The following is a 27,856-nucleotide window of genomic DNA, read 5'->3' as shown; positions in this document are numbered from 1 at the left end:
CACACTTTCTCACACACACACACACACACACACACACACACACACACACACACACACACACACACACACACACACACACACACACACACACACACACACACACACACACACACACACACACACACACACACACACACACACACACACCCTGTCCACAGTGATATAGGTCTATGTTGTAAACATTGACAAACTGTATTCGTCATCATTATTTCATATCAATTTTATGAAGAATAGTATTTAAAAGCTATCAAATCCTTAAAAAAAAAAAAAAAGTTATATTGAACTGTGGTATTCATGATGAAACTTGAGCTGATCTTTTTGTTCAGATCGAGTATCTTAATGTAAGCCAGTCCCTCCTTTCAGACCGCCGCTACGAGTGGTCTGTCCATCTGTCGCCCAAAAGTCACATTTGCCATCACGATCTGTCCCACCACCACGAAGCCATTTCATTGGACAGCGTCCCCCCAGGGGCGTTGGAGTCCAAGCTGCATCATAGAGGCTTCCTCTTGGCGTCTCCTGCCTGGCTCTGACTGACATCTGGACGGAAAGAATATAGAATTCAGGGTTCATACGCGTTTTAACCAATACTTTTCCATGACTTTTTGGCAAATTTCCATGACTATGTGTTCCTGAAAATGTCACTTGACATTCTACAATAAGAATACCAATCAGTGTTAAAGTTGACCCTCAGAGGTTTAACTATAAAATGAATGATAATGTCTGTGGTTCATAGTGGGATTCTTAATATCTCTCCCCGAATACAACGCTGAGGTTAAGACAACGTGAAAATACATTTATTAATGACATATTATTACGCTGTGTTTTAAAGAAATTCCATGACTTTTCCAAAATTTCCTGGGTCTTTTTATGTCCAGTTTTTTTTCCAAAACGTATATGAACCCTGCTAATAACAGTTTGAAAGGTCAGTGAAAAGCATCGAAAGGGTTCGGGGTAAAAACCCAGCAATTTGACGACAAATAAAATGAGTACATAAAAAAAAGGCATGCGGACACCAACGGACGAGCAGAGAACAGAACGACACGAGACAGAAAACACATTGAAAGGAGGAGAGGAAGGCGAGGGGGGAGGGAGGGGGGAGGGGAGGGAGTAAAATGGAGCAAGCTTCGAGGGAGGGAGGGTCAGATTTTACCTGAGAAAGCGAGCTGCAAGTGAGGAGGTAGAGCAACCTGAGACCCTGACTGGAGACTCTTATAGAGATCTGAGGAGACAGGACAGGGGACACATGGGAGGAAGATAGAGGGAGGAACAGAGGCACGCAAAACAGGGGAGGAAAGGAAGGAAGACGAAGGGGGGGAGAGAGAAAGAGAGAGAGAGAGCAGGGATGGTACAGAGGTGAAGGAGCGGTAATGACAGCCAATCAGAGGGAGGGGAGGAAGATTGAGGCCAGGTTGGGGGGGAGGAGGGAAGGAAACAAACGCAGCATTGGCATCGTTTTGGTAGAAGGGCGGAAAATAATGAAGGAAAGGAGACATTTTGGGGGAATGAAGCAAACAAAATGGAATAATGTCAAACTGGAGGTAAACCGAAATAAATCACAAGCTAACATCAGACACACAATATGAGGATAAAACACAGGATGTTATAACATAGAACACAAATATATATAGATATATATATAGAGATATTTTAGTGTTGATTTGCTTTGTTGTAGATCTTTCTGCTCATGTGTTGTGTCTTGTCTCGTGCTACGTTGTGTGTTGTGTTTCTGTCTTGTCGTTTTCTGTTTTTGTGATGCTTTCTGCTAAGTCATGCTTTGCTTGTGTTGTTTTTTTGGTCTCTTTGTATTTATAAAAAAAAACAACCTTTTTTTAACATCCAAGCCAGGGGACTACAGATGAAAAATAGCAAATTCTGGCTTTTTTAACCCATGGGAAATCATGCATTTTATTAATTTGCGCTGTCCCCTTTCATAAATAAACTAAACTCAAACAAAACCTATACAGGAAAAAAAAAAAGACAACAGCAAGAAGATGCCTGCCTAACGTGTAGAATATATATATGAATATATGAATATGTGACTTAAACTGACGATATTAGATTATATTTAGCACCTGACAGCAGGTTTTTAAGTGAGTGTGCTGTGTGTTACTCACTCTGCGTCAGGGTGGAGAACGCTGCGCTGCTATTGGCTGCGGCGCCGGCGGCTGCAGTGCTGGAGCTCGCTGTGCCGAGCGGAGGCAGGTTCAGCAGGGGGGGGAACTGGAAGGGCAGGGACACGGGCACCAGGCCCCCGAGCATCCCAAACCCCAGGGGGAGGGGCGAGGCTGAGCCCAGCAGGCTGCCGCGCCCCGCCGTGGACACCTGAGCACAACCGAACACATCAGCTAGGTTCACTGGTGACTGGTTTGGAGACATACTATATTATATATTACTATACTAGGACTTTATTTAACATACTATATTATATATTACTATACTAGGACTTTATTTAACATACTATATTATATATTACTATACTAGGACTTTATTTAACATACTATATTATATATTACTATACTAGGACTTTATTTAACATACTATATTATATATTACTATACTAGGACTTTATTTAACATACTATATTATATATTACTATACTAGGACTTTATTTAACATACTATATTATATATTACTATACTAGGACTTTATTTAACATACTATATTATATATTACTATATTATGACTTTATTTAACATACTATATTATGACTTTATTTAACATACTATATTATGACTTTATTTAACATACTATACTAGGACTTTATTTAACATACTATATTATGACTTTATTTAACATACTATACTAGGACTTTATTTAACATACTATATTATGACTTTATTTAACATACTATATTATGACTTTATTTAACATACTATACTAGGACTTTATTTAACATGCTATACTAGGACTTTATTTAACATGCTATATTATGACTTTATTTAACATACTATACTAGGGCTTTATTTAACATACTATACTAGGACTTTATTTAACATACTATACTAGGGCTTTATTTAACATGCTATACTAGGACTTTATTTAACATACTATACTAGGACTTTATTTAACATACTATACTAGGACTTTAATTAACATACTATACTAGGACTTTATTTAACATGCTATATTATGACTTTATTTAACATACTATACTAGGACTTTATTTAACATGCTATACTAGGACTTTATTTAACATGCTATATTATGACTTTATTTAACATACTATACTAGGACTTTATTTAACATACTATACTAGGGCTTTATTTAACATGCTATACTAGGACTTTATTTAACATACTATACTAGGACTTTATTTAACATACTATACTAGGACTTTAATTAACATACTATACTAGGACTTTAATTAACATGCTATACTAGGACTTTATTTAACATTCTATACTAGGACTTTATTTAACATGCTATACTAGGACTTTATTTAACATACTATACTAGGACTTTATTTAACATACTATATTATGACTTTATTTAACATACTATACTAGGACTTTATTTAACATACTATACTAGGACTTTATTTAACATACTGTATTATGACTTTATTTAACATACTATATTATGACTTTATTTAACATACTATACTAGGACTTTATTTAACATACTATACTAGGACTTTATTTAACATGCTATACTAGGACTTTATTTAACATACTATACTAGGACTTTATTTAACATACTATATTATGACTATTTAACATACTATACTAGGACTTTATTTAACATACTATACTAGGACTTTATTTAACATACTGTATTATGACTTTATTTAACATACTATACTAGGACTTTATTTAACATACTATACTAGGACTTTATTTAACATACTATACTAGGGCTTTATTTAACATGCTATACTAGGACTTTATTTAACATACTATACTATGACTTTATTTAACATACTATACTAGGACTTTATTTAACATACTATATTATGACTTTATTTAACATACTATGACTTTATTTAACATACTATGACTTTATTTAACATACTATATTATGACTTTATTTAACATACTATATTATGACTTTATTTAACATACTATATTATGACTTTATTTAACATACTATACTAGGACTTTATTTAACATACTATATTATGACTTTATTTAACATACTATATTATATATTACTATACTAGGACTTTATTTAACATACTATATTATATATTACTATACTAGGACTTTATTTAACATACTATATTATATATTACTATACTAGGACTTTATTTAACATACTATACTAGGGCTTTATTTAACATACTATACTAGGACTTTATTTAACATACTATACTAGGGCTTTATTTAACATACTATACTAGGGCTTTATTTAACATGCTATACTAGGACTTTATTTAACATACTATACTAGGACTTTATTTAACATGCTATATTATGACTTTATTTAACATACTATACTAGGACTTTATTTAACATGCTATACTAGGACTTTATTTAACATACTATACTAGGACTTTATTTAACATACTATACTAGGACTTTATTTAACATACTATACTAGGACTTTATTTAACATACTATACTAGGACTTTATTTAACATACTATACTAGGACTTTATTTAACATACTATACTAGGACTTTATTTAACATACTATACTAGGACTTTATTTAACATACTATATTATGACTTTATTTAACATGCTATACTAGGACTTTATTTAACATACTATACTAGGACTTTATTTAACATACTATATTAGGACTTTATTTAACATACTATACTAGGACTTTATTTAACATGCTATACTAGGACTTTATTTAACATACTATACTAGGACTTTATTTAACATGCTATACTAGGACTTTATTTAACATACTATATTATGACTTTATTTAACATACTATACTAGGACTTTATTTAACATACTATACTAGGACTTTATTTAACATACTATATTATGACTTTATTTAACATACTATACTAGGACTTTATTTAACATACTATACTAGGGCTTTATTTAACATGCTATACTAGGACTTTATTTAACATACTATACTAGGACTTTATTTAACATACTATACTAGGACTTTATTTAACATACTATATTATGACTTTATTTAACATACTATGACTTTATTTAACATACTATGACTTTATTTAACATACTATATTATGACTTTATTTAACATACTATATTATGACTTTATTTAACATACTATACTAGGACTTTATTTAACATACTATACTAGGACTTTATTTAACATACTATACTAGGACTTTGATTTTTTTTCAACCTACTATGACTTTTTTTACTTCTTTCAACATACTATAACATGACTTTTTTCAAAATACTATACTATGACTTTATGATTTTTTTTGACATACTATGACTTTTTTTAACATGATATACTAGACTTTAATGATTTTTTCAACATACTATGACTTTTTTTTTTTTACTTCTTTCAACATAATATAAATATAAATATATATATATATATATATATATATATATATATATATATATATATATAACATGACTTTTTTCGACATACTATACTAGGACTTTTTTATGATTTTTTCAACATACTATACTGACTGATTTTTTCGACATACTATATTATGACTTACTTTTTTCAACATACTATGACTTTTTGGACATACTAAACTGACTTTTTCATGATTTTTTTAAACATACTATAATATGCCTTTTTGATTTTTTTGACATAAACTGACTTTTAATGATTTTTTCAACATACTATACTATGACTTTTAACACGCTATACTATGACTTACTTTTTTCGACATACTATACTATGACTTTTTTGTTTTTTTTTCGACACACTATACTAGGACTTTTTTACTTTTGTAAAAAGTAAAAAATGATTTTTTTAAACATACTATAATATGCCTTTTTGATTTTTTTGACATAAACTGACTTTTAATGATTTTTTCAACATACTATAATATGACTTTTTTACTTTTTTCAGCATACTATACTATGACTTTATTATGATTTTTTCAACATACTATAATATGACTTTTTTACTTTTTTCAACATACTATCCTATGACTTTATTATGATTTTTTCAACATACTATACTATGACTTTTTTGTTTTTTTTTCGACACACTATACTAGGACTTTTTTTGTTTTGTCCACAACTCAAAGATATTCAGTTTACTGTCCCAGAGGAGAGAAGACACTAGAATAAAAAACACATTTAACAAGCTTGAATCAGAGAATTTAGACTCTTTTTTTTCATAAAAAAATGACTCAAACTGTTAGATTATCAAAATAGTAGCGATTAATTGAATAGTTGACGCCTCATTGATTCGCCTCACACTTCATCCAAATGAATACAACATGTTCCTACTCAGCAGACTCGATATTTCCTAAACCATAAGCAGCAATACCACAATGTGAAACTACGGCAGCTGATTAGGGCAAAAGTAGTTTGGATCAACCCAAGAATAAAAAGATAAAGCCTGAAACGCCGATGTTCGCTCTCTGTGTGTGTTGCAGTTACCAAAATCCCTCCTCCTCAGGAAACAACCAGCAAGCTACATGCTGAAAAAAGCCAAGTTTGAAAGAAAATTTGAATGGTGCAACAAGACAGGCCTGCTCGGTTCTTTCAGGGAATGATTGTAAATATTTAATGAGAATATGTTTGGGGCATTTCCTCTCTAACTGGGAGGTTTTGGGACTGATTGGTTGGATTGCTGTGGACCAAGTACACACGGAGATACACTGGTAAGGGCTCATGAGGTTTAACCATGTATCAGCTCATTTAAATAGCTCACGTTACTGTATTGTGTCAACAGTTAACTTTATTTAATATTGCATGTGGCATTTTCTTTTGCGGGGTGCAAATGTTCCACCAGAACCAGTTCCTTCCTGAGACTATTTAGCAGAGCCACCGTCGCTGCGTCTGGAGCTTAATGAGACGACTGGTGATTGGTTTAAAGAAATTCAAACAACCCAGAGCGTTTTTCTCCTATCCCAGAATGCATCGGTGGTGTAGCCAGAACTTCCTCCGCAGCGCTGTGGAGATAGATCTGACAATGCGAGACTAGGGCAAGAGTATGAAATGATCACATAACTACAGAGCTTGTTAAATGTGCTAAACCAGATTTCATTTTGGACAAAAGGGAGCCCACATTGCAGGTTACTGGTGTGGACACGCCGGCAGTACAAACCTGTGGTAAGTGAGAAGAGACAGAGGACGATATGACAGACGCAACTGGCTTGGCCCCCTGAGGTGTCCCGCCCCCAGTCCTCTGACGCTGGCCTGCGTTGGCGGAGGACATCGTGGGGGAGGCACTGGATCCTGAATGCTTGCTTATGGATATGGTGTTAATAAGGCTAGCGTTGGTGGTGCTGTTGCTGTTGGGGGTCTTCTGGCTGCCTGACAGAGTGTAGCTGCCTTGCCCCGGCTTGGTCGATCCTCCTTGGGCACCTGAGAACGGCAGGCGGAAGCCCGCTGGGCTTTTGGGAGAGTACTGGTGTAGGAGGGGGGTTGCCTGAGACCGGGAGCTTTGGGGGTTGAAGGGGGAGGCGGCGGTGGTGGTGATCACAGCGGGGTTGAGGGGCCGGGAGGTGAGTTTGACGATGGGCGGGATGCTGCTGTGAGTGGACTTGGTGAGCGTGGCGTGCATGGGGGTGATGAAGTTGGACTGCGGCTGGGGCTGAACTCCAGAGAGAGTCTGAGAGAGCGGGGAGGGCGAGGATTTACTCTGCGGGGGGGTGTGGGGCAGGCGCGGCGTCTGGAAGGTTTTGGGGCTCATGTGCGGGGGGGAAACGAGGGCGTGCGGCCGAGCCTGAGGCGACGAGGCGATGACGAGCGTGTCGCCGCCGTTGGGTTTGTTATTGCTGCCTTTGAGAAGGCCGGACGCCGGCGCGGGGCCCCCCGTCTTTGACCCCGGCGCCACGAGCGGAGACGCGGTGGGCGGGGGACGCGGTTTAGGCGGCGACGCCGAGGCCGGCATGTTGGCTTTAGCCACGCCCACAGCCAGAGTCCTCTGAGCGTTCAGCACCGAGTGTCTGTGCGCCTGCACGCTGCCCTTAGCGGCGCCCATCCCGTCCACCCTGACGGAGGGCAGCGGCGCCGACGTGACGCAGAGAGGCCGGGACAGAGCGCCGGAGGGGGACGAAGAGGTAGAGATGTAGTGAGGTGCGTTGGAGCTGGGACTGGAGTTGTTTTTCTGCTGCTGGACGAGCGGCGAGGTGTGGAGCGCCGACGGCTTGCCGGCGCTCTTGGGTCCGTCCGGAGATGGCGGGCTGTCTCCGTGCGCCAGGCCCTTGGCAGCGTTGCCGAGGATGGCCAGGGCCTTGGAGATGGAGTCAAGGGAGGGAGCGGAGAGATCCTCGTCGAGGGAGTCCAGACATATGGGCTCAGACGGAGACTGAGGCGGTCGCTTGGCAACCTGGGCAGCAGGGGAGGGAGTGGCGCCCGCTAAGGGTACGGACCGCTGAACCCACACGGCCTCCTGGAGAACAGAACAAACAACATTTACACAAACTGTAAACACAACGTATTTAACACTTCCATGTCATATTAAAAACATTCACAAAGGTCTTACACTTAATGAGCTATGGCAATGGAAATGTGATTTTTATTTTATATTATACCTAGAGAGTGGTTATATTTTGTACATGTAAGAGCTTATATATTGTTATATGGTTATGTTGTTATGTTTAGTGTATATGTGTTGTGTTTTAGTTATATGATTTAGAAGATGTTATGTGGACTTCTGTATTTGTCTTCATTGTCTTCATTGTTGTACAGCTTTGATGTTAATATTTTGGTAAAAATTAAGACCCCAGGAAGAATAGCTGCTGCTTAATGGAGTAGCTAATGGGGATCTAAATAATAAACAAACAAAAAACACTTGGAGAAAATCAGGTACATTATGTCTGCTAAAGAGGATTTTTTTTTTTTATTCTGGCAACCTTTGCTTGATTTAATGTCTAAAAACTGAACTTGTGCTACCCTGTCGCTGTGCCATTACCTTTGTCTTATGTCCTGCTTGTCGCACGTCGAAAGCCCCTGTCCAGTAACCTGTACTGTTTTGTGTAGCACCACCAACTATTGTTATTATGTTTCTACTTCTTTGTTACGAAAACATTAAAAATAAATACACACACAAAAAAAGATTCACATGTTTTCAAGTCTAATAACATTTCATATGTAGATTCAAGACTGTTTAGTTAAGTCTACTCTCACCCAGTGTTGGGAAAGTTCACTTTCTACATGAACTAGTTCAAAGTTCAGTTCACAAATTTTAAAATGAACTAAGTTCAGTTCATAGTTCAACATTTTGAACTAAGTTCACAGCTCCAAAAATGAACTTAGTTCATAGTTCTTTTTGTCCATATGTTGCTTCAGTTCATCTGAAGTGCAGATCAGGTTTTTTTTTTTCTTTTTTCTTCAAAGCCGGCGGGTAAAGTTTTGCCCAGAAATGTCAGATTTTTCCATCCTCAGTGACCTCGTCATAAAACTGGTTTAAATGATCATACGAAGCCTCCACGCTGCTTCCTGTTTTGATAACCCATGCGGCGGTGAGACACTGGTGGCTGGTGTTGCCAGATTGGGTGTTTTTTCAGCTACATATGAAGGCCTGTTAATGGTGTGTTTTGGCCTGGAAAGCTCTATAGAAATCTGGAACCCTATTGGTGGAAGTTAAACTGAGAGAGCGTGCCGTTCACAGACACCAGAATGAACGAGTTCACAGTAACGTTGATATAGAAGTCAGTGCTAACCTTTGGCTTGGCCTTGGGAGTAGAGACCATCCTTTTATTTGCTCTGCAGGAAAAGAACAACACAAGCGAGTGAGAACAAGTTCGGCAAGAGATAGTTCTGAAGATATCGGCTAATAAAAAGACACATGACTCACCTGTAGCCTGTGTAGTGACCATGAGCTATATCGCTCTCTTTATACAGCATCCTGTCAACAGAAATAAACACGTCAATGTGCAATTTGACATAATTTGGAAGCATTATTATTACCAGGGGCCCTATCCAGCACCCATCGCAGCGCAAAAGTGTCTTTGCTAGTTTAAAACCGACGCTTTCAGACGTTTCCTGTCCAGCGCCCACGTTGTTTAAATAGCAAACGTACCTGCGCCCATCTGTTGCATTCTGGGCGTGCTGGTCTTACAGTAAGGTGTGTTCAGGTGCATTCTGGAAGTATCGCTATCTTGAGGCAGCGGGAAGTGATGGCGCCATTGACCAACAAAAACCTGGTCTAAAGTCAATAACGCAGCATTTCATTGTTATTTTTAACAGAGCATTAGTAAAATGCTCCTAGGCTCGCGCACGGCTCGTGCACACTATGCTTGTTACACACACAGGGACACACAGCAGCACACACATCCAGAAGATTACAAATAAAATTATTACGGTGAAAATCCTCCATCATAACAGCAATACTCCAAGGTCCAAATATGCCTGGCTTTTAAAGGGAATGGGAGATGATCTCTGATTGGTTGATTGCATGTTACGCCCAAAAAACACCTCTGATTAATGAAGACACTAAGGACAACCCTTTAGGACCATGCGCCTGGTGCACGGACACTTTTGTGGATTTGGACAAGCCCTAAAAACACCTGCGCCAGGCGCTTCACTCCGTGAGCTCAGATCGTTAAAATAGGGCCCTACATCGGTGTCTAAAAACGTTGGAAAAGCAAGAGCAGATTATAAATAAATAACACTCAGAAAGCTTACAGACAAAAGTTGTAAGTCCGCTGGGGACCAAATACTTAATAAAAAATTAGATATCAGTATTTCTGAGTATGATTTAGTTAGTTTTGATACTCACATTGATTTTACATTCATTCGGCTTAAATGACACTGTCTGACAGAAGCGTTATGTCATGAACGTTTATGACTCGTTTATAATGTTTATGATACATTCCTGACAGTGTCAGGTCACTCCTATGTAGATACCTTCATGTAAAGTGTAAGCCAACACTGTTAGCAAGACACACACCTGGTCTGCATCCAGCCTTTGGGCCACAGAGGTTTGACCTCCGTCTCCAGGAAGGTTTTGAGTTTTTCTTCCCGAGCCAGCGTTCCCAGGTTCTCCTGCTGCAGGCAGCCCACCTTCACCCGCACCAGGTTGCACAGCAATAACCTGGAAAGCACACACAATCCTGAATACTCCATCACAACCAGAGGAAAACCAGTCATCAGGGCGGCTTTTCTTTTTTCATCCTTTTCTTTTACTATATTGACTGGTCGATAGGAACACACATCTGCACCTTAATTCTATTTTAAAGCCTAACTCTCGCCAAAATGCAACCTAGGGTCTTTTTGTGAATGTACCCGAGTCAAACTTTCGTTTAAAAGCGTAACTAGGACGGAAGCGCCACTTTTAAGATTTACTGTATTCTCGTTTTTTGGGTCAAATGGCCTTCTGAATGAGAGTGCTAGGGGCACTACTATGATAGCATGAAAATCACTATTTTTAAACCACTAAGAAGGCTCGACACAACATGAAACTTTGCTCCAAGTATCACCAGGGGCTCTACACATGAACTCAGCATTGAGAACATCGTTTGTGTTCACAGAGTTTACTAAAAAGAAAGGTTTTGAACGACTCACTTTAGCTGTTGATTTTTCCAGTTGCCGACATCTTGCCAGTCAAAAATAGTCGATTTCCGAATGCAACGTAACCGGAAGGAGAGGAAAGATGGAAAGCTCCTAAAGCTTAGTTGCATATAAATGCACAGACCATTTGTTGTGTTGTCGTTAGTGAAAGCGTTTCCATCCTAATTATGCTTTTAAACTAAAGTTTGACTTGGGTATATTCACAAAAAGACCCTAGGTTGCATTTTGGTGAGAGTTAGGCTTTAACTAAATCATCCACGTGCATTCTACCTGGTAGTGTCCATCAAAGTGGGTTTTTTCCTTCCCTTCTCTTAGTTTTTTATGCTTTCAAAAAGGTTGATGAGCGCCGGATATTTACTCGGTGCTACAGTCCGGCATAATTCAGCTGTGGTGTAGGTTTATTGCCACTTGCATATGAATTAGCCTCCATTCCCTCTGTGAAACTGACCTGAGTTTGTCGTCCCAGACAAACTTCTTGCGAGGACCCATCACCCTCCTCCCTGGCTTCTCCTCGTCATCGTCCTCCGACCCGTTCTTCTCTGCCTCCCCCGACTGCTGCCTGTGAACACGGACATAAACATCGTATATATATATATATATCACAGCACCTTAAGGACGTGGACGGAAACACGTTGGAAAAGCAAACCGAAAGGACGGCTGTGATAAACTGTGAGCCACGGCGGACTCGACCAGTGTCCTTACTTTGCCACCTTAGCGATACAGTCCATGTTGTACCGAGCGATCTGCTCCGGCATCATGCTGCACACGGCCAGTTTCAGCTTTAGCAGGGGCGTTCGAAACCGGTCGTCCTGGGCGACGGGGATAAGCACAGTCAGAAATCACACACATATGCAGCACGGGACACACTCGCACGCTAAATATAGAATCAGATAACGGGCACACAGCAGTAACAGAAACAGTGAGTATGTTTACATGTTCAAGTTACTTTATTTATACCCGGAGGTAGATTTTGTTTGCAGTAGAGTCACACATCCTCACATTATCACACATCATCAGAAAAGTTCTGATCGGTCCAGGATAAGATAATACATAAACCTACATAAAAAACAAGTAAACACTTATGCAAAATATAGCTCAAACTTGTTCCTCAATGTAATGGCTACAGGCTACTGTTTTTGTGTCTTTTTGTTTTACCCCTAGGGATTATAAACCTACGTCCAGAAGGTAAAAGCTGGAACTCTGTGTGCAGTGAATGAGAACTGTCGTTTAAAATTGAACTAGTTATGCGCTGTACCTGTTTTGTGTACAGGGTCTCCACGTTAGGCTGTGGCTCACCAATCAGCCTGCTAGACCACTTTACTACTTGATTGAGTGAGTTTTTATTTTTCACATTGGAGGTTCCCAAACCAGGCTGATAGCGCAAATGTTAAAACAGATTCAACAAAAGCGTTATAAAAAAGGATCATGATGGATTCATCAACATGGAATTTACTCAGTTTCCTCAAACAAAACAGGCGCTGATGCCCTTTTTTACGTACCAGTTCAAAGTTAGTTTCAAATGTGAGTTTGGAGTCTATTATCATCCCCAGATATTTATACGAATCCACACATTCAACACACACTAATATTGCTCTTTTATTCAGAATAAGGCCTTTTCCCGAATTCAGCATTTTCCGATTAAGACATTATTCAGGTTTTAGAGGCATTCTTTGGACAAGAATACAGCGCATTCGGAATCCGCGTCTTAGTCAGGGTTTTTACAGCAGTTTCCGGCCTTTTGCCTGTTTAAGGCTTACGGTCAGCTCTGTGCGTTGCTATGGTAACTGTACACAAAACAAACAGCTGACAGTTTGCGCAGCTGCGGTAGAGATGCATGACCAAAAGAAAAGCCTAAATCTCTGGTCGGACGGAGAAACACAGCTACTTTTAAACATTATGAAAGACTTGCATGTCACATAACAGGTTTTTGGATATGCACAAACATCGCATATGTGTTTCTAGAAGCTGGTTGAAGGAATGGAAGAGGGACGCTGTGTTCACATGGTCCAACAAGTCCTCCACCGGTGGAAAACATGAAAAAATCCTATTTCTGCACGGTTGCATGTAAACGGGAATATTAGTGGAATATTCAGTTTCATTAGCCATGTGAACAGCTTAGCCTGAATATTGTATTTTTTCGAAATAATGGCAAAAACTGGAATAATATATTAATATGTAAACACAGTTAGTGACTTATCTTTCACGCATTTGCCAGCTCATAGGCTCTCACTACTGCATATGTCCTGTAAAATACTGGGGAACATAAGCATCTAGCAGGTAACAAGCATCATATCTAATAAATTACATTAAAAAATCAAACTGAAAGTGGAAAATTATTCTTTGGCCACTTTACGAGTCCCCTGCAACTTTAGCCTTTCCAAAACTGATATGTGATGAGTCTTATGACAATAAATGGAACATCCTTCCAAAAGTCAATGAGTAATTGTGTTAAATAATCAGGATTTCAATATTGACCAAAATAATTGGTGAATATGACTTTTTCCCAACTGCATATGAAGTATGATATCTTATGAGCAGACTGTCCTAATGTCTTTGAAGTGGCACCATTTGTTTGTCCTTATGTCTGAGCATAACACTGATCACTCCCACACACACACCTGTATGTTGAGGCTGAGCTTCTTCAGGCGTTTGAGCAGAGCTTCTTTATTGCAGGGCACAAAGACCTCCAGGTGGGAGTAGACCACTGAACGCACCTCCGCCGGCTGCTCCTGGACCTGCAACTCAATACTGAGACACAGACACAGACACACACAGACACACACAGACACAGACACAGACACACGCAGACACACGCAGACACACGCAGACACACGCAGACACACGCAGACACACGCAGACACACACAGACACTTTTAAAGTAAAGACACGCTTTTATTTAAAGTGCTCATATTATGCTTTTTGGCTTTTCCACTTTCCTTTATTGTGTTTTTTGTGCAAGCCCAAAGTCCCCCCCAAAGGGAGTTACCATCTCCAACAGAAAACACTGTTCACCAACAGCTCTATTGTAGTCCAGCCTTTGACCAACGTGGGTCACTTTGTAACACACGTTATAATGCTCACCTAGCTGCTAGCGTAGCACGCCCTCATACTCTGCTTCTGACTGGCTAGTAGTCCTTACCTAGCTGCTGTCAAGGCACGCCCTCATACTCTGCTTCTGACTGGCTAGTAGTCCTTACCTAGCTGCTGTCAGGGCACGCCCTCATACTCTGCTTCTGACTGGCTAGTAGTCCTTACCTAGGTACTGAGCATGTGCGACTCCCAACAAATATTGACAGAAGTGAGGTGTCTCACTCTGTAGCTAAAACAGAGAGCTCAACACACAGGGTGAAAAGAGGAGCAATGTGCAGTACAACAAAAATGTGTTGTGTTTTTTTTTATTAAACTATGTAAACCTATTCTGATATAACCTCTAAATACAATTATGAACCTGAAAAGATGTGACCGGTACTCACTCCAGCAGGATGTTGTTCATGTCCAGTGTGAAGAACTTCTTCCTGCCTTCTGCATCAAACAGACGGGACGCCTGTGTCGAGAGACAAGTGTTAGATGCGTGAGGCAATTTATCCGTTAATCCCGTTTACATTTCTGAAGGAATGGGTCACAGATTTGTCACAGAGTTGCCAAAAAGGGGCGGGGATGTTTCAATGTTTCCCCTCTTTGTGCCAGATACTGACCGGATGGTTTTGTGCAACAGTCCCATTAGAACAAGAACATGACTTGTATCATGAATACTCTGAATCAGATATATGCTGCATTCAGGTAGTGCCAGAATAATCGGAAAAAGCATGAAAAGCTTGGAAAGCATGCAGCATTTGCTACACGACTTGCCGAGCACTTGTCGTATTACGCAGTAACATGGCGGACGAAAGTAAAGGTTAGGTTAATGGTAAAAAAAACTTTTCAAAAACTTTTTGTATACCAAATGTTTGCTCACAGTTAATTTGTAATATGGCACCAGGATGTAAACATTAGCTGCTGTCTGCGTAGAGTGAGCTAGATGACTTAGAAAGTTACTTATTAGCATCAACCTGATAACAAGTCAGTTCAAGCTCTACTGTGGTTGTTTTAGGGATTGTAACTCAGCAACAAGTCTGGGACCTACACTATGACTTCATGCTCATGAACACACCAAAATCGGAAAAAAATAATTCCCAACTCTGGAAATGGGACAAGCAGAGGAGCGTGTTAATGCAGCATTCCTTTATATTTGCTTTATAAAATTAGAAATTTAATGTATTTGGGTTTTGGACTGTTCTGGGAAATTATAACGCTATTTTTTGTAGACAAAACAAATCAAACAAAAACGCTGCAGTAGAGTCAAAATGATTAACTGATTAGGTTAATCTATAACTGTTTTAATAATCGATTAGAGTCCCTTTTTTTGGTAATAATTCTCTAATTCCAGTTTCTTAAATGAGAAAGTTTTCTAGAATCTTCTCTCCTCTGTGACCATAAACTGAATATCTTTGAATTTTGGACAAAAAAGGACATTTGATGACCTTATCTTGGGCTTTGGGAAACTCTGATCCACATTTTCCACCATGTTCGGACATCTTTAGAGACCAAACAACTGATCCATTAATAGAAAAACTACTCGCAGTCCTGATCTAACACAGTGGAATACCGAAGGCCGTACCGCTCTCAGGTCTTCGATGCGCTTTGTGAGCGAGGCTGGGAGTCCGCTGGGCAGAGGGGGGGGGGCTATCATGTTACCCTGGGACACTCGGCTGCCTCCCGCTTTATGTGCCATCCCGAAGGCGCCGTTCTCTCCCTGGAGAGGACTGGAGGGCTGAGGAGAGTCCAGCATGCCAAAGTCCAGGTCGCCCATCATGTCCTGCAGCATGTCGTTATTGGCCGTGCCCAGCAGCGACATCACGGCCGGGTCGGTGGCCAGGTCGGCCATGTTGCATTCGTTGCTGCCAGCAGCCTTGGACTGTGCGTTGAGGAGCGCGCTGTTGGCGTTGGGCACTTTGGCGGCGGGACGCGGCGGGCCGGCAGGACGCGCCAGACCGGCGGGACGCGGCAGACCGGCAGCAGCCAGGTTCTTCTTGCGCATCTCTTCCTTCTCCCGGGTGAAGCGACGCAGCATGTTGGCCAGGTGGATGGAATCCTTCATCAGCTTCTTCCTCTTTTTCTTTTCCGGCCGATGAACATTCAGCCCTGAAACTCTGCCAGAACAGACGACCCAAAAAGAAGAAAGACATTTAATTAAAAAAGGTCCCATGGCATGAAAATGTCACTTTATGAGGTTTTTTTAACATTAATATGAGTTCCCCCCAGCCTGCCTATGGTCCCCCATTGGCTAGAAATGGTGATAGGTGTAAACCGAGCCCTGGGTATCCTGCTCTGCCTTTGAGAGAATGAAAGCGCAGATGGACCAATCAGGAATCTTCTCCTTATGAGGTCATAAGGAGAAAGGTTACCTCCCCTTTCTCTACTTTGCCCGCACAGAGAATTTGGCCCACCCATGAGAGAGAGAGAGAGAGACATCATGGCTTTCAAACAGACACAGAAATGGTACATCCTAAGGAAAGCTCATTGTGGGACTGGCTCTAGTGGCTGTAATTCTGCACCAAAGCTGAATTTTGGGAAAGAGACTTCAGATACAGTATTAGGGGACCACTAAGGTCTATATAAAAAGAGACTTCAGATACAGTATTAGGGGACCACTAAGGTCTATATAAAAGAGACTTCAGATACAGTATTAGGGGACCACTAAGGTCTATATAAAAGAGACTTCAGATACAGTATTAGGGGACCACTAAGGTCTATATAAAGGCATCCAAAAAGCCGCATGTCAAAGGACCTTTAAACTCGCACGTTGCGATTAATCTGCACGTCAATATATTTTTTTCAAACTGTTGTTTTTATCACGAGTACTTTCGCACAAAAAGCGAATATTACGCAGTGATAAAGCGATGTAATTTCCCCCCGAAATGAGGTTGTTTTGTCTGAGGCTCCGCGACACGAATAAAGACATCCACCAATCACGTTGTGTTATTTATTGAGGATCATCACACCACAACATGGAGGCTGCTGTCTAGACCACAGACTGAAAAGACGGCAAACTTTATTACTTCTTTCAACCTTGACAAAGACAGTGTTTGCCAGAGACTCTTTCCGTTCCTATCTTTCACAATAAAAGCCCTAGACATATGTTACACTGGCTTCCAGAGGGAATTAAATTCACGGAGTATTTCGCTAAAAGGAAACTCAATAAATAGCTTACAGTAGCTTAGTGTAAGCTTTTACTGCTTCGGAGCAAATCCACCGTTGGTCCACTCAGCAGCCGGGGAAATAAGACGCGGTACACGTGCTGTGTTTTTATTTTTTTGAGGAGCTGCAGCATGTATTTGTGCTCAAACGGCTCGCTCTCTCTCTCTCTCTCTCTCTCTCTCTCTCTCTCTCTCTCTCTCTCTCTCTCTCTCTCTCTCTCTCTCTCTCTCTCTCTCTCTCTCTCTCTCTCTCTCTCTCTCTCTCTCTCTCTCTCCTAACATGATAAGGCTTCGGCGCAGTAACCAAGACGTGTTGGACAACACCTAAGCAAAATGAATGTAAAAATCTATGTGAGCATCAGAGCAGAACGTTAGCCTAGCTTTAGCTAGCAGCTGGATTAATCCCGGTTAAAGTGCTGACAGCTAACGTTAAACAGTGTAAAGTGGGACTGGATTTCAACAGTGGGCTCTGCAGCGCAGCAGCTGCCCACGTTGGAAAAACACAGACGGTGCGTTCACTGAAACTGGTAGCCTACAGCTTCGGTGCATTCAAAGTTGTTGTAAAATACACTTTTCCCACCTGGTGGTTGTTGTTGTTGTCATTCAACAGCAATTTACGGGTGAAATAAGTTATTGTTTATTATAAGTTATAGTTATTACATTACTAATAAATCATTTATTTTGGCCATATGGCCGTAGTAATAAACAAGTTGTTCTTAAATGTTGCCGACTGTTGTTTAGTACCCTTCATTTTTTTTTTTTCTTTTTTTTTTTTTTTTTACTTTCTTAAAAAGTATCGGTTCAGGCACCGTTCATGCACCGGCACATTTTTAAAAGTACCAATTTAGCACCGGTATGGGAAAAAAAAAACGCTACCCAACCCTAGGCCAGACAAGGCTAGCAGCAGCAGCACCGCGTCAGACACCTTTCTGGTGTACAAAGACAGAAAACGCCACGCAGCCAGTGTGCAGCCTTCCGCAAATCACTGCACTGAAGAAGGTAAACTTACCGTTCAAATCTTAACGACACAGCAATCTGCACATTTGACTCGTCACCACGCAGACTTGTGAAAAGAGGCGCGTGCGTGGCAAACATCGGAGGAACTAAACAACACTGAGAGGAAATAATGAAGACCGATTCAAACCCTCACCCGGTCTTTGGTACTCTGATCTTCCTGGGTTTCTTGTCCTCCAGAATTCCACCATCTTGCTTTTTCCGACGTTTTTTTATCACCCGTTCCTCGCCATCTTTCATCTTCTACCAAAACAAACGCGGCTTATTAAAATGGTATGACAACAGTTGGGTACTGTCAGAAAACCTGACAGATGTGATTATTTATTGCCTATAAAAACTACAGAGAAGCAAGAAGCTACCTTGAAGCGATGATCCTCCGCGCCGCCATTTTCCCCCTCAGAGTCGGACGCCGCTCTGAACTGCAGCGTGCCCGTGTTGATGTAGAAGCCGCCATGTTTTGTGGTGAGAGAGGCAGGCACCAGCTCGTCGTACTGCGGCCGGGAGAGAAGTAGAATTAGTTAGTCTTCTTCTACTACTGCGCCGTGCGCCAACCTTTTACCACGGTTTAGAAAAACCAACAAAATTAGACTGTTTTACAAAGTTTACTGCACATGACATGATTATTTGCGCTATGATCCACACCGACTTATTGGGACTTTGTCTTATTCCCCATATCCCCCAGAGTTAGATAAGTCGATAAGGCGCAGTGGAAGCCAGAGGACAGAGAGAAGTCTGCAAACTACCGGAGCCAGTGGGCCAGTGGTGTTCTATTTTTGTTTGGGTTGTGATTCATCTTCTTTTTGAAGATCGTTTTGTGTTTAGTTTGTACAATAAATCTTTTAAGTTCTTGTTGAAAGTGGCTCCATCTAGCCTAGCTTAGTACAGATCCTGGAGGTAACCGGCTCCATCTAGCCTAGCTTAGCACAGATCCTGGAGGTAACCGGCTCCATCTAGCCTAGCTTAGCACAGATCCTGGAGGTAACCGGCTCCATCTAGCCTAGCTTAGCACAGATCCTGGAGGTAACCGGCTCCATCTAGCCTAGCTTAGCACAGATCCTGGAGGTAACCGGCTCCATCTCGCCTAGCTTAGCACAGATCCTGGAGGTAACCGGCTCCATCTAGCCTAGCTTAGCACAGATCCTGGAGGTGACCAGTTCCATGACACACAGCATCTTCTAACCGTAGACATACTGGGAACTATATTCTCAGAAGGCGAAGCACTGCTACTTCTGCTACTTAGGCGGAAGGATTAGCGCAACACCTGAAAAGCACCGTTGTTACTCTCTGCTCCTCACCACGGGGCTTCTCAGGTGCTGCAAGCATATTACTCCGCCCAAGTAGCAGAAGTAGCAGTGCTTCGCCTTCTGAGAATATAGTTCCCAGCATGTCTACAGACAATAAGGAATAAGACAAAGTCCCAATAAGTCGGTGTGTTCCTTTAACTTTATGCACTTTATGAGAGCAATCTTCAAGTTAAATTTAAGACTTTTTAAGATGCTTTTAAAACCACATATGATGAAATTTAACATGGGATGAAATTTCACAGCCATATCATGGAAACTCTGTGTGGATTTTAAGCCTGAGAAAATAAGTATTTACCAAGTAAAAAAATAAATAAATAAAATATGAAAACATATTATTATTTATAGTCCCGTTCATATTTAACACAGAATTTCTTTTTTGAAGTGCGTTTGTACTTTAATATCAGCCGTAAAGTCTAGGCAATTTCTGGCTAATAAGAAAAATAAGACAAAACGAGTAATAAATAAAGTGATGATTATGTGTGCTTTGGCGAAAAGGGAACTCACGGCCTCTGAATTGTCTATGAAAGGGTCCGTCTCATCGTAACCATAGCCGATGTCAATGAGATCCTGCATCCTGTCCTTTTTCTTCTTCTTCGGGACACCGCCCTGCAGACAGAGGGAACACACAGGAACATTTAAAATATACACACACACACACACACACACACACACACACACACACACACACACACACACACACACACACACACACACACACACACACACACACACACACACACACACACACACACACACACACACAAGACATCTTTCTGCATGCACAATATCCACCCCGTTAAGGCTGTAACAAAGCATTTATCAATCTTGAGACTCTAACACTCACATATTTGTTCTCAAACTTCTTGGCCAGCTCTTCTACCTCCCGTCGCTCCCTGTCGTCGTCAGCAAAGGGGTCGCTGGGGTCCAGAGGGGGGGCGAGGCCTTTGGGGACTGTTGAACCTGCTGCATGCTTTACCTGAGGGGGGAAAACGTTAAATGGCAAAGGAATGAAATGGGAGGAAGTAGGGCTGGGTTTAAGGGATCGACTCTCAATCAATTAAAAATGATATCTTGGTCTTCTCTGACAATCTGTTATATCCAAGCTAACTGTGTAACTGAAATGTTCCTAACCTTATTGATATCGGCTCGGAAATGTAATCAGTTCGGGACTTGTGAATTGTAAATTTGCGATACCCAGCCCTATTGTTTACTGGGTCACCCCACTTGTGCACAATTAACCATATATTTAAGTGACACCTCAGCCTCAGTGATGCCAGGTTAGGCTCCTGCTGTTCTCCCGCTCTCCTCCTCTTCCTGAGACAGCCTCAGACACCAACTTTATGAACCCCTTATGAATACATGTCTGATCTGCTGCTACTGCTACACTATGCACCAAACAGACCTCTCAGGTCGTCTGGGGCACGTTTTCTGTCCACGGAGTCAGAACTAAACCGGGGCGAGAAGCAGCGTTCAGTTTTCATGGTCCACATGACTGGAACAAACTCTCAGAAAACTGCAGGCCCTCCGCAACTCTCAGTTCTTTTAAATCAAGGTTGAAGACCTATCTTTAAATAATTGTTCATTTCTTATACTGCACTGTAACTTGTATTCTTGCATTTTATCCGTTTCAGATTTTTGTTGTTTTTAACTGCTCTTTGGTGTTTAACGTGACGAACTTCTGAATTGCCCTGTTGCTGAAATGTGCTATACAAATAAAGCTGCCTGCCTGCCCTCCCCTCCCCTCTGGGTGGAGGCTGTGGTCCATCAGGACCAAAACAAAACTGGGAACTTTTACACAACCATACTGCCTTCTTATCCTTCCTAAAAACAGTTATATTGTACACATGTTAGTCTTTGACATATTTTATTGCAATATTTCTATTCTATTGTTACTATATTGATGTTTTTGACTGTTGCAGTTATTTGCTCTATTGTTTATTCCCTTTTTTACATGTTTATTGTAAGCACCAAACACACCAATGCAAGTGAAAGACTTACTTTGACAATAAATCTCTTTCTGATTCACATCGCTGTGCCTGCTGTGTGTCTCGACGCTCTCCTAAACTGTCCAGACTTTGGCCCAGGGTTATGCACTTTACATCCCACTCCATGTGTACTTGTCTTGATATTAGGTCTTATTTGTATATTATGTTGAAATGTGCCTATATGTATTTCGTTGTCTTTATGTATAGTAGGAGTCTATATTACATTCGATTCTGATAATAAATAAATAAATAAATAAATATTGAGCATAATAATAACAACAGCAGTTATTCACTGGCTAACTGGCTTGTTAACACCACTTGTGCACAACATATTTAAGAGTGACATCACAGCCTCACAAAGCAAACAATGCAGCAGCACTACTTGTGAAGTGATGCCAGGTTAGGCCGCTCCTGGTCACATCATGGTGCCTGTGTCTCCTCTCTCCTAACTAACCTGAGTGAGAGTTGTGTTGACCAGCTCGCCGTAGTTGAACTCTGAGGATCCCCGATCATTCGGCTCGGCTAGCGGGAGGTTGAGGCGGACGGTTGGCTTCCCATCCTCGGTCTCTGCATCGCCGCCTTTCGGGTTAACGTTCCCAAACAAACCTCCTCCTCCTCCGCCGCCGCCGCCGCCACCTCCTGACCCGACCGCCGCGGCACTTCCACCTCCATCTTTCCCAAAAGTGAGGTCGACCACGGCCTCGTCTTCGCGTCGGCGTTTCTTGCTGGACTCCGAGCTCGGCGGCGAGGTGCTGAAGGACGAGATGGTGACGAACGGCACTTTCCTCGGCTCTGCCATTTATTTTTACGTTCTACGTCCAACGGCTGGGCAGCGCGAAACGGGCAGCTAGCTAAACCTGGAGATGGTCGACAAGTGGAGCTAGCTAGTAGCTCTGCTAGCTAGCTATCTTCCTCAGAATGAGTGCGCGATGACTTGTATCTCCTTCCAGCCCGTATTAATCCATATAGTATAATCCCTGGCAGAGCCCCCGTCACCTACGAAGGACTTAAACAGTGAGAAATAGCCGTTTTAAGCGCTTCCATGTAGCCGCTGTTAGCTACCGCAAGGAGGATTCTGTAGTAGCCATCTTGATCATTATTATCATTATTCAGTTGCTGGGCGTGCGTGCGTATGAAAAGAAAGCGGAAGCCGGGGAGGAAAAGGGACAGCGTTCGTCCAATGGCTGAGCTGGAACACGCACACCTGACACACACACGCGCGCGAATGTGGAGGAGATGAATGTTCTTTACAGGCGGGATGTCCGGACCCGTGAACGCATCTCTACTGTTTACATCAGTTAGGAATTAGACGTGTGGTGTGTTTTTGGCCCCTTGTAAAATCCGGAAAAAACCCTTACATTCCCCACCGAAAGATAAAGAGCTGCACTGCAAAAGTATGAGTGAACTTCAACTTTGTAATGAACTCCGAGGACAAATTCAGAATCCGCTTTGAGGGCCAATAAGAGGTGAACAAATACAAGGAATTTAAATCCGACTTATTGTTGACTTTTCCTTTATCTGTACTACACTGAGCACAGATTCTGTTTAAAGTATATTTTATTATCGCAGAGTTGGGATATTTGTTTGGTCAAAGTGCGGAACATTTAAGACACACAGGCATATACTAGGCATCCCCACCCCTACCATTTAGGAATACATAGTTAGGTATAAACACAACTCCCAGCCTTCCCCCACTTACACTTCAATCAATGAATCGATCAGAAGCAGGCTTGAAACACATAGGCCTAAGGCAACAATCCAATTAATTAAAAACAATAAAAGAAAAACAGAGTGTTGGAAGAGTGGACAGTATAATTCATGATCTTGTCTTGTGTCTTTCATTAAAAAGTCTAATAGCAGAGGGGACAAATGACACGCTCAACCTTTTGGTTTTAATTGACCTTTGCAGCAGCCTACTGTTGCCACGATTGCTGAGTTGGAATCTCATATATATATATATATATATATATATATGTATATATTATATAGAAAGACATTTTCAGTTGTGCTGCGTGTACCTTTGAAACTGTGTTTTCTCCATTTGCAAATGTAAATATATACTCAAAGACCAAACTTTGGTTTAATTCTCAAACGGTCGTTATTTGTTTTGATTTCATCATGAATATCACTAACTCTGCTGCTTCATAGGAAAACTTCCACAACAGTATATATATATATAAGGGGTGGGTAGGATAAGTATCTGCTCAGCCTTACTCACGATAAGATCTGACAATAGCTGAGTTACTGACATCTGACAATTTATCTTGGTCTTGTTTGCGCATGTTCCCAAATACGCAGACTAAACCTAAGGACAATACGCTCTGAGGGACTGTTTTGCAAAACAATTCTAAAATAATACGGTCCACCTGAAAGTAGTTAAGCTTACATAAAAAGAACATCCGCTGATGTAATTTTTTTTTACCTTAGACGTAATACATATATTGCTGTTAGCCTCGGCCGACATTTGGGGTGTCAAACTCAATTTCACTGAGGGCCTAACTGGAAAATAAATTCACATCAAGGGCCAGACAAATTTATTTCATTCAAATGCTTTTGTTTCATCGAAAAAGTCAAGCATCTTTTACTGGATTATATAGATGTATCTCATATAGCCTTCTCACTTACAGTTACAGTGGTTGACAAAATGCCGCCCAAAAAAGCCAAAGAAAAAAGGCGCCAAAAGAACGTCAGAAAATGCTCCAAAAAAAGTGTTGACAAAAGTGACCAAAACTTCAGAAAAAGCAAAAAAAAAATATTGAAAAAGCTACAAAAACCTAAATAGATTTGCGATAAAATCTGCAAGGGGCCAGATTTGGGCCGCGGGCCTTGAGTTTGACACATGTGGCCTACATCTTCTTCTACCGTCCAACCCATGTATTGTATCTCAATTTAGTTTAACATTTTCTTAAACACAAAGAAAATGAAGATACAATTGTTATAGTTGCACTAAAAACAGCAGTTATGGGGAAAATATACCTTGATTCTTGCTCAACTATAAGTCTGTTGGGTACAGTTCCCCTGGCTCACTGTTAGTACACAGCCACACCGTGCAGTTTCATCCAATTACAAGTCTACAAATTATTGCTGCAGTCATATTTTTTTATATTATTTTTGGGCTTTTCCACCTTTAATGGACAGGACAGGTGAGAGAGGGGGAAGACATGCAGGAATGTACATGTGCGCCTGCTCTATCCACTGAACCAACCCGGCCACACTGCAGTCATATTTTTTAATATTCATATTAACATGTTTATCAGAGCCAGTCCCACAATGAGCTTTCCTAAGGACGTGCCTTTTCTGTGTCTGTAGCTTTAAATGCTATTGAGGAGGAGAGAGGCGGGGGGCAAGGTGGAGGGTGGGGGTGTTGTCTTGACCAACTGCCACTTTGCTCGTTTGAAAGCCATGATGTCTCTCTCTCTCTCTCTCTCTCTCTCTCTCTCTCTCTCTCATGGGTGGGCCAAATTCTATGGGCAGGCAAAGCAGAGAAAGGGGAAGTAACCTTTCCCCTTATGACCTCATAAGGAGAAGATTCCTGATTGGTCCATCTGAGCTTTCATTTTCTCAAAGGCAGAGCAGGATACCCAGGGCTCGGTTTACATCTATCACCATTTCTAGCCACTGGGGGACCATAGGCAGGCTGGGGGGAACGCATACTAATGTTAAAAAAAAACTCATAAAGTGAAATGTTCATGCCATGGGACCTTTAATGTATGAGGCAGTAGTGTTAACCATACTGCAGTGATGGTTCTGTAGACAGTGGTCACTCCCTTCCCTTCCCCTTTGTGTGTGATTTTTGTACATTTGTCTCTTTATTATAATTATCCTTTTTATTGTAACAGTGTTTGTTAGTGGTGTCAGTATGTTCACTGTAAGATTGTCTCCCTGAAATGAACAACCTGTCCATGCTGAACTGCAATAAGAGAAAAAAATAAAATAAAGTACCTTGACATAGAAAGGTGTCATGCCTGGATCTCCTTTCCCCTGCACTGAACACCTAGTCATATCATTTACATAATGTAGTTCTCACTAAACCATTACCATATACATGCACTAGACACTGCATACCATGGATCTCTGAGGTTCATCACTGGTTTTAAAGCCCTCACTCACCATTGTGAACTGTATGAACGTGTTGGATGGCCTTCTCCATCAACACAGACTTCAACACTAGCATATCGTCATATCCAAGGCTATTTTAGGTCTCCTTCCATCCTACCTTCTGACCTATATCAGTGTAAATAGTACCACACTTAAAATCTTCATTCCTAGCATCTTTTCCTTTGGTCTGTTCCAAAGGTCAAAACTTAGATGGGGGGGAAAAGGCGTTTTAGGTTTGCTGCTCCCTCCTACATGGAACAAGTTACAGAAATCCATGAAACTTACTGCACTGCTCTCATTGGTCAATTTTAAGAGGATGTTGAGTGACTTGGTGGCAGCCACATCTGGCTGTAGATATTTTGACTGATGTGTTTAGGATGGTGGTTGACTTTGAGGGATTTGCTGTTTTGTTTTTGTGTATTTTGTCTATGTATGTACGTGTGTGTGTGTGTTTGTACTGCTGGCTGTCTCGGCCAGGACACTCTTGAAAAAGAGATTTTTAATCTCAATGAGGCTCATAAGGTAAATAATAAAAAACATGCTAATGTATTGATTCATTGGTGGTCATCCTTAACCCTTGTGTTGACTTCAGGTCACTCAATATAATTTTTTTTTTTTATATCAGAAAATATGGGACGTAGAAATAAGTGCTGAAAACGTGCAGAAGAAAAATTTAAAAATTTCTAACGTTGGAAAAATGCACCCAGATAGCTCAGTTTGTAGAGCAGGCACCCATATATAGAGGTTTACTCTTCGACGCAGTGGGCTGGGGTTCAATTCCGACCTATGCCCTTTGCTGCATGTCATTCCCCGTCTCTCCCCTTTCGGGTCTTGATCTGTCCTCTCAAAAGTAAAGGCCAAAAATGCCCCCCCAAAAAAATAACTGAAAAAAAGGCTGATGGGAAGACAACACAAGGGTCAAACTAAACACTTTCACACAATTAATCCCCTTATGAGCATCAGCGATATTGATGGCTTTGTGCCGACTGCAGGAATGTGTGCTCACAGTATTCATTTTCCCGTCACATAAATAAAAGCTTTCTGTATTCAAGTTTCTAAATAGATGACATTTTAGGAGGATTGTGTATCTACATAAAGTGAGAACCAACGTAAAAACTGATCTGTTTCAGTTGTGGTAACGGTTTAAAAAAAAAATAAAAAATTAAATGTTAAATACTAAAGGATTAAAAAGTAAAATGTGAAAAAAGTGAGTTTAATTTAGCTTGAAATTCATTTAATTGCCAATATTCTGGGTTATTTCATGGATTGTATAGGATTAACCAAAATAAAACCTTCAGATTAAGCCTATTCCTTCTCCAGTTAACGGAGAGTACTATTGTGAGTTTACCTCTTTACAGATTGCCTTTCGCTGCAGTTGGCATTAAGCCATGGGGGGATGGTTACAATCCCCCCATAATCAAAACTTGCCAGTGCAACCCCCCATCCCAAAAACTATTATAATTGCCTTTACATAAATACATTTGCACCCTAGCTTGGTGCTGAGAAGGCATCGATTGTTGCAGAGAAATTTACCAGAATGCAGAAAATGAAGTGTTTGACACCCATGTTGATCCCAAATTACAGCTAACAGTCACTTTTGGTGAATGTCAAATGAATGAACAGATAAACAG

At 40.8% G+C, this 27,856-nt stretch overlaps 1 protein-coding gene across 3 annotated transcripts; it reads right to left on the bottom strand.

Annotated features, from left to right (window-relative positions):
* Positions 1 to 100: 100 nt before the first annotated feature.
* ubn2b (ubinuclein 2b) lies at positions 101 to 23,333 on the bottom strand. 3 transcript variants are annotated; one of them, XM_028600556.1, is made up of 17 exons: positions 22,582 to 23,333; positions 20,987 to 21,118; positions 20,647 to 20,748; positions 19,198 to 19,329; positions 18,975 to 19,081; positions 16,246 to 16,777; positions 15,062 to 15,132; positions 14,207 to 14,336; positions 12,291 to 12,397; positions 12,037 to 12,147; positions 10,969 to 11,112; positions 9,874 to 9,924; positions 9,740 to 9,782; positions 7,177 to 8,466; positions 2,115 to 2,322; positions 1,151 to 1,219; positions 101 to 537 (listed from the first exon to the last, which is right to left on the bottom strand). In XM_028600556.1, the coding sequence occupies exons 1-17, from the start codon at positions 22,924 to 22,926 to the stop codon at positions 491 to 493; spliced, it is 3,621 nt and encodes a 1,206-aa protein (XP_028456357.1). In that variant the 5' UTR covers positions 22,927 to 23,333; the 3' UTR covers positions 101 to 490. The 3 variants fall into 3 exon arrangements, with proteins under 3 accessions (XP_028456357.1, XP_028456358.1, XP_028456359.1); XM_028600557.1 differs by having other exon boundaries at positions 18,975 to 19,078; XM_028600558.1 differs by lacking the exon at positions 1,151 to 1,219.
* Between the last annotated feature and the right edge of the window lie 4,523 nt (positions 23,334 to 27,856).

Source organism: Perca flavescens, chromosome 15 (assembly GCF_004354835.1).
Source record: "Perca flavescens isolate YP-PL-M2 chromosome 15, PFLA_1.0, whole genome shotgun sequence".
Lineage (NCBI taxonomy): Eukaryota > Metazoa > Chordata > Actinopteri > Perciformes > Percidae > Perca > Perca flavescens.
This window is presented reverse-complemented; position numbering and strand designations above follow the sequence as displayed.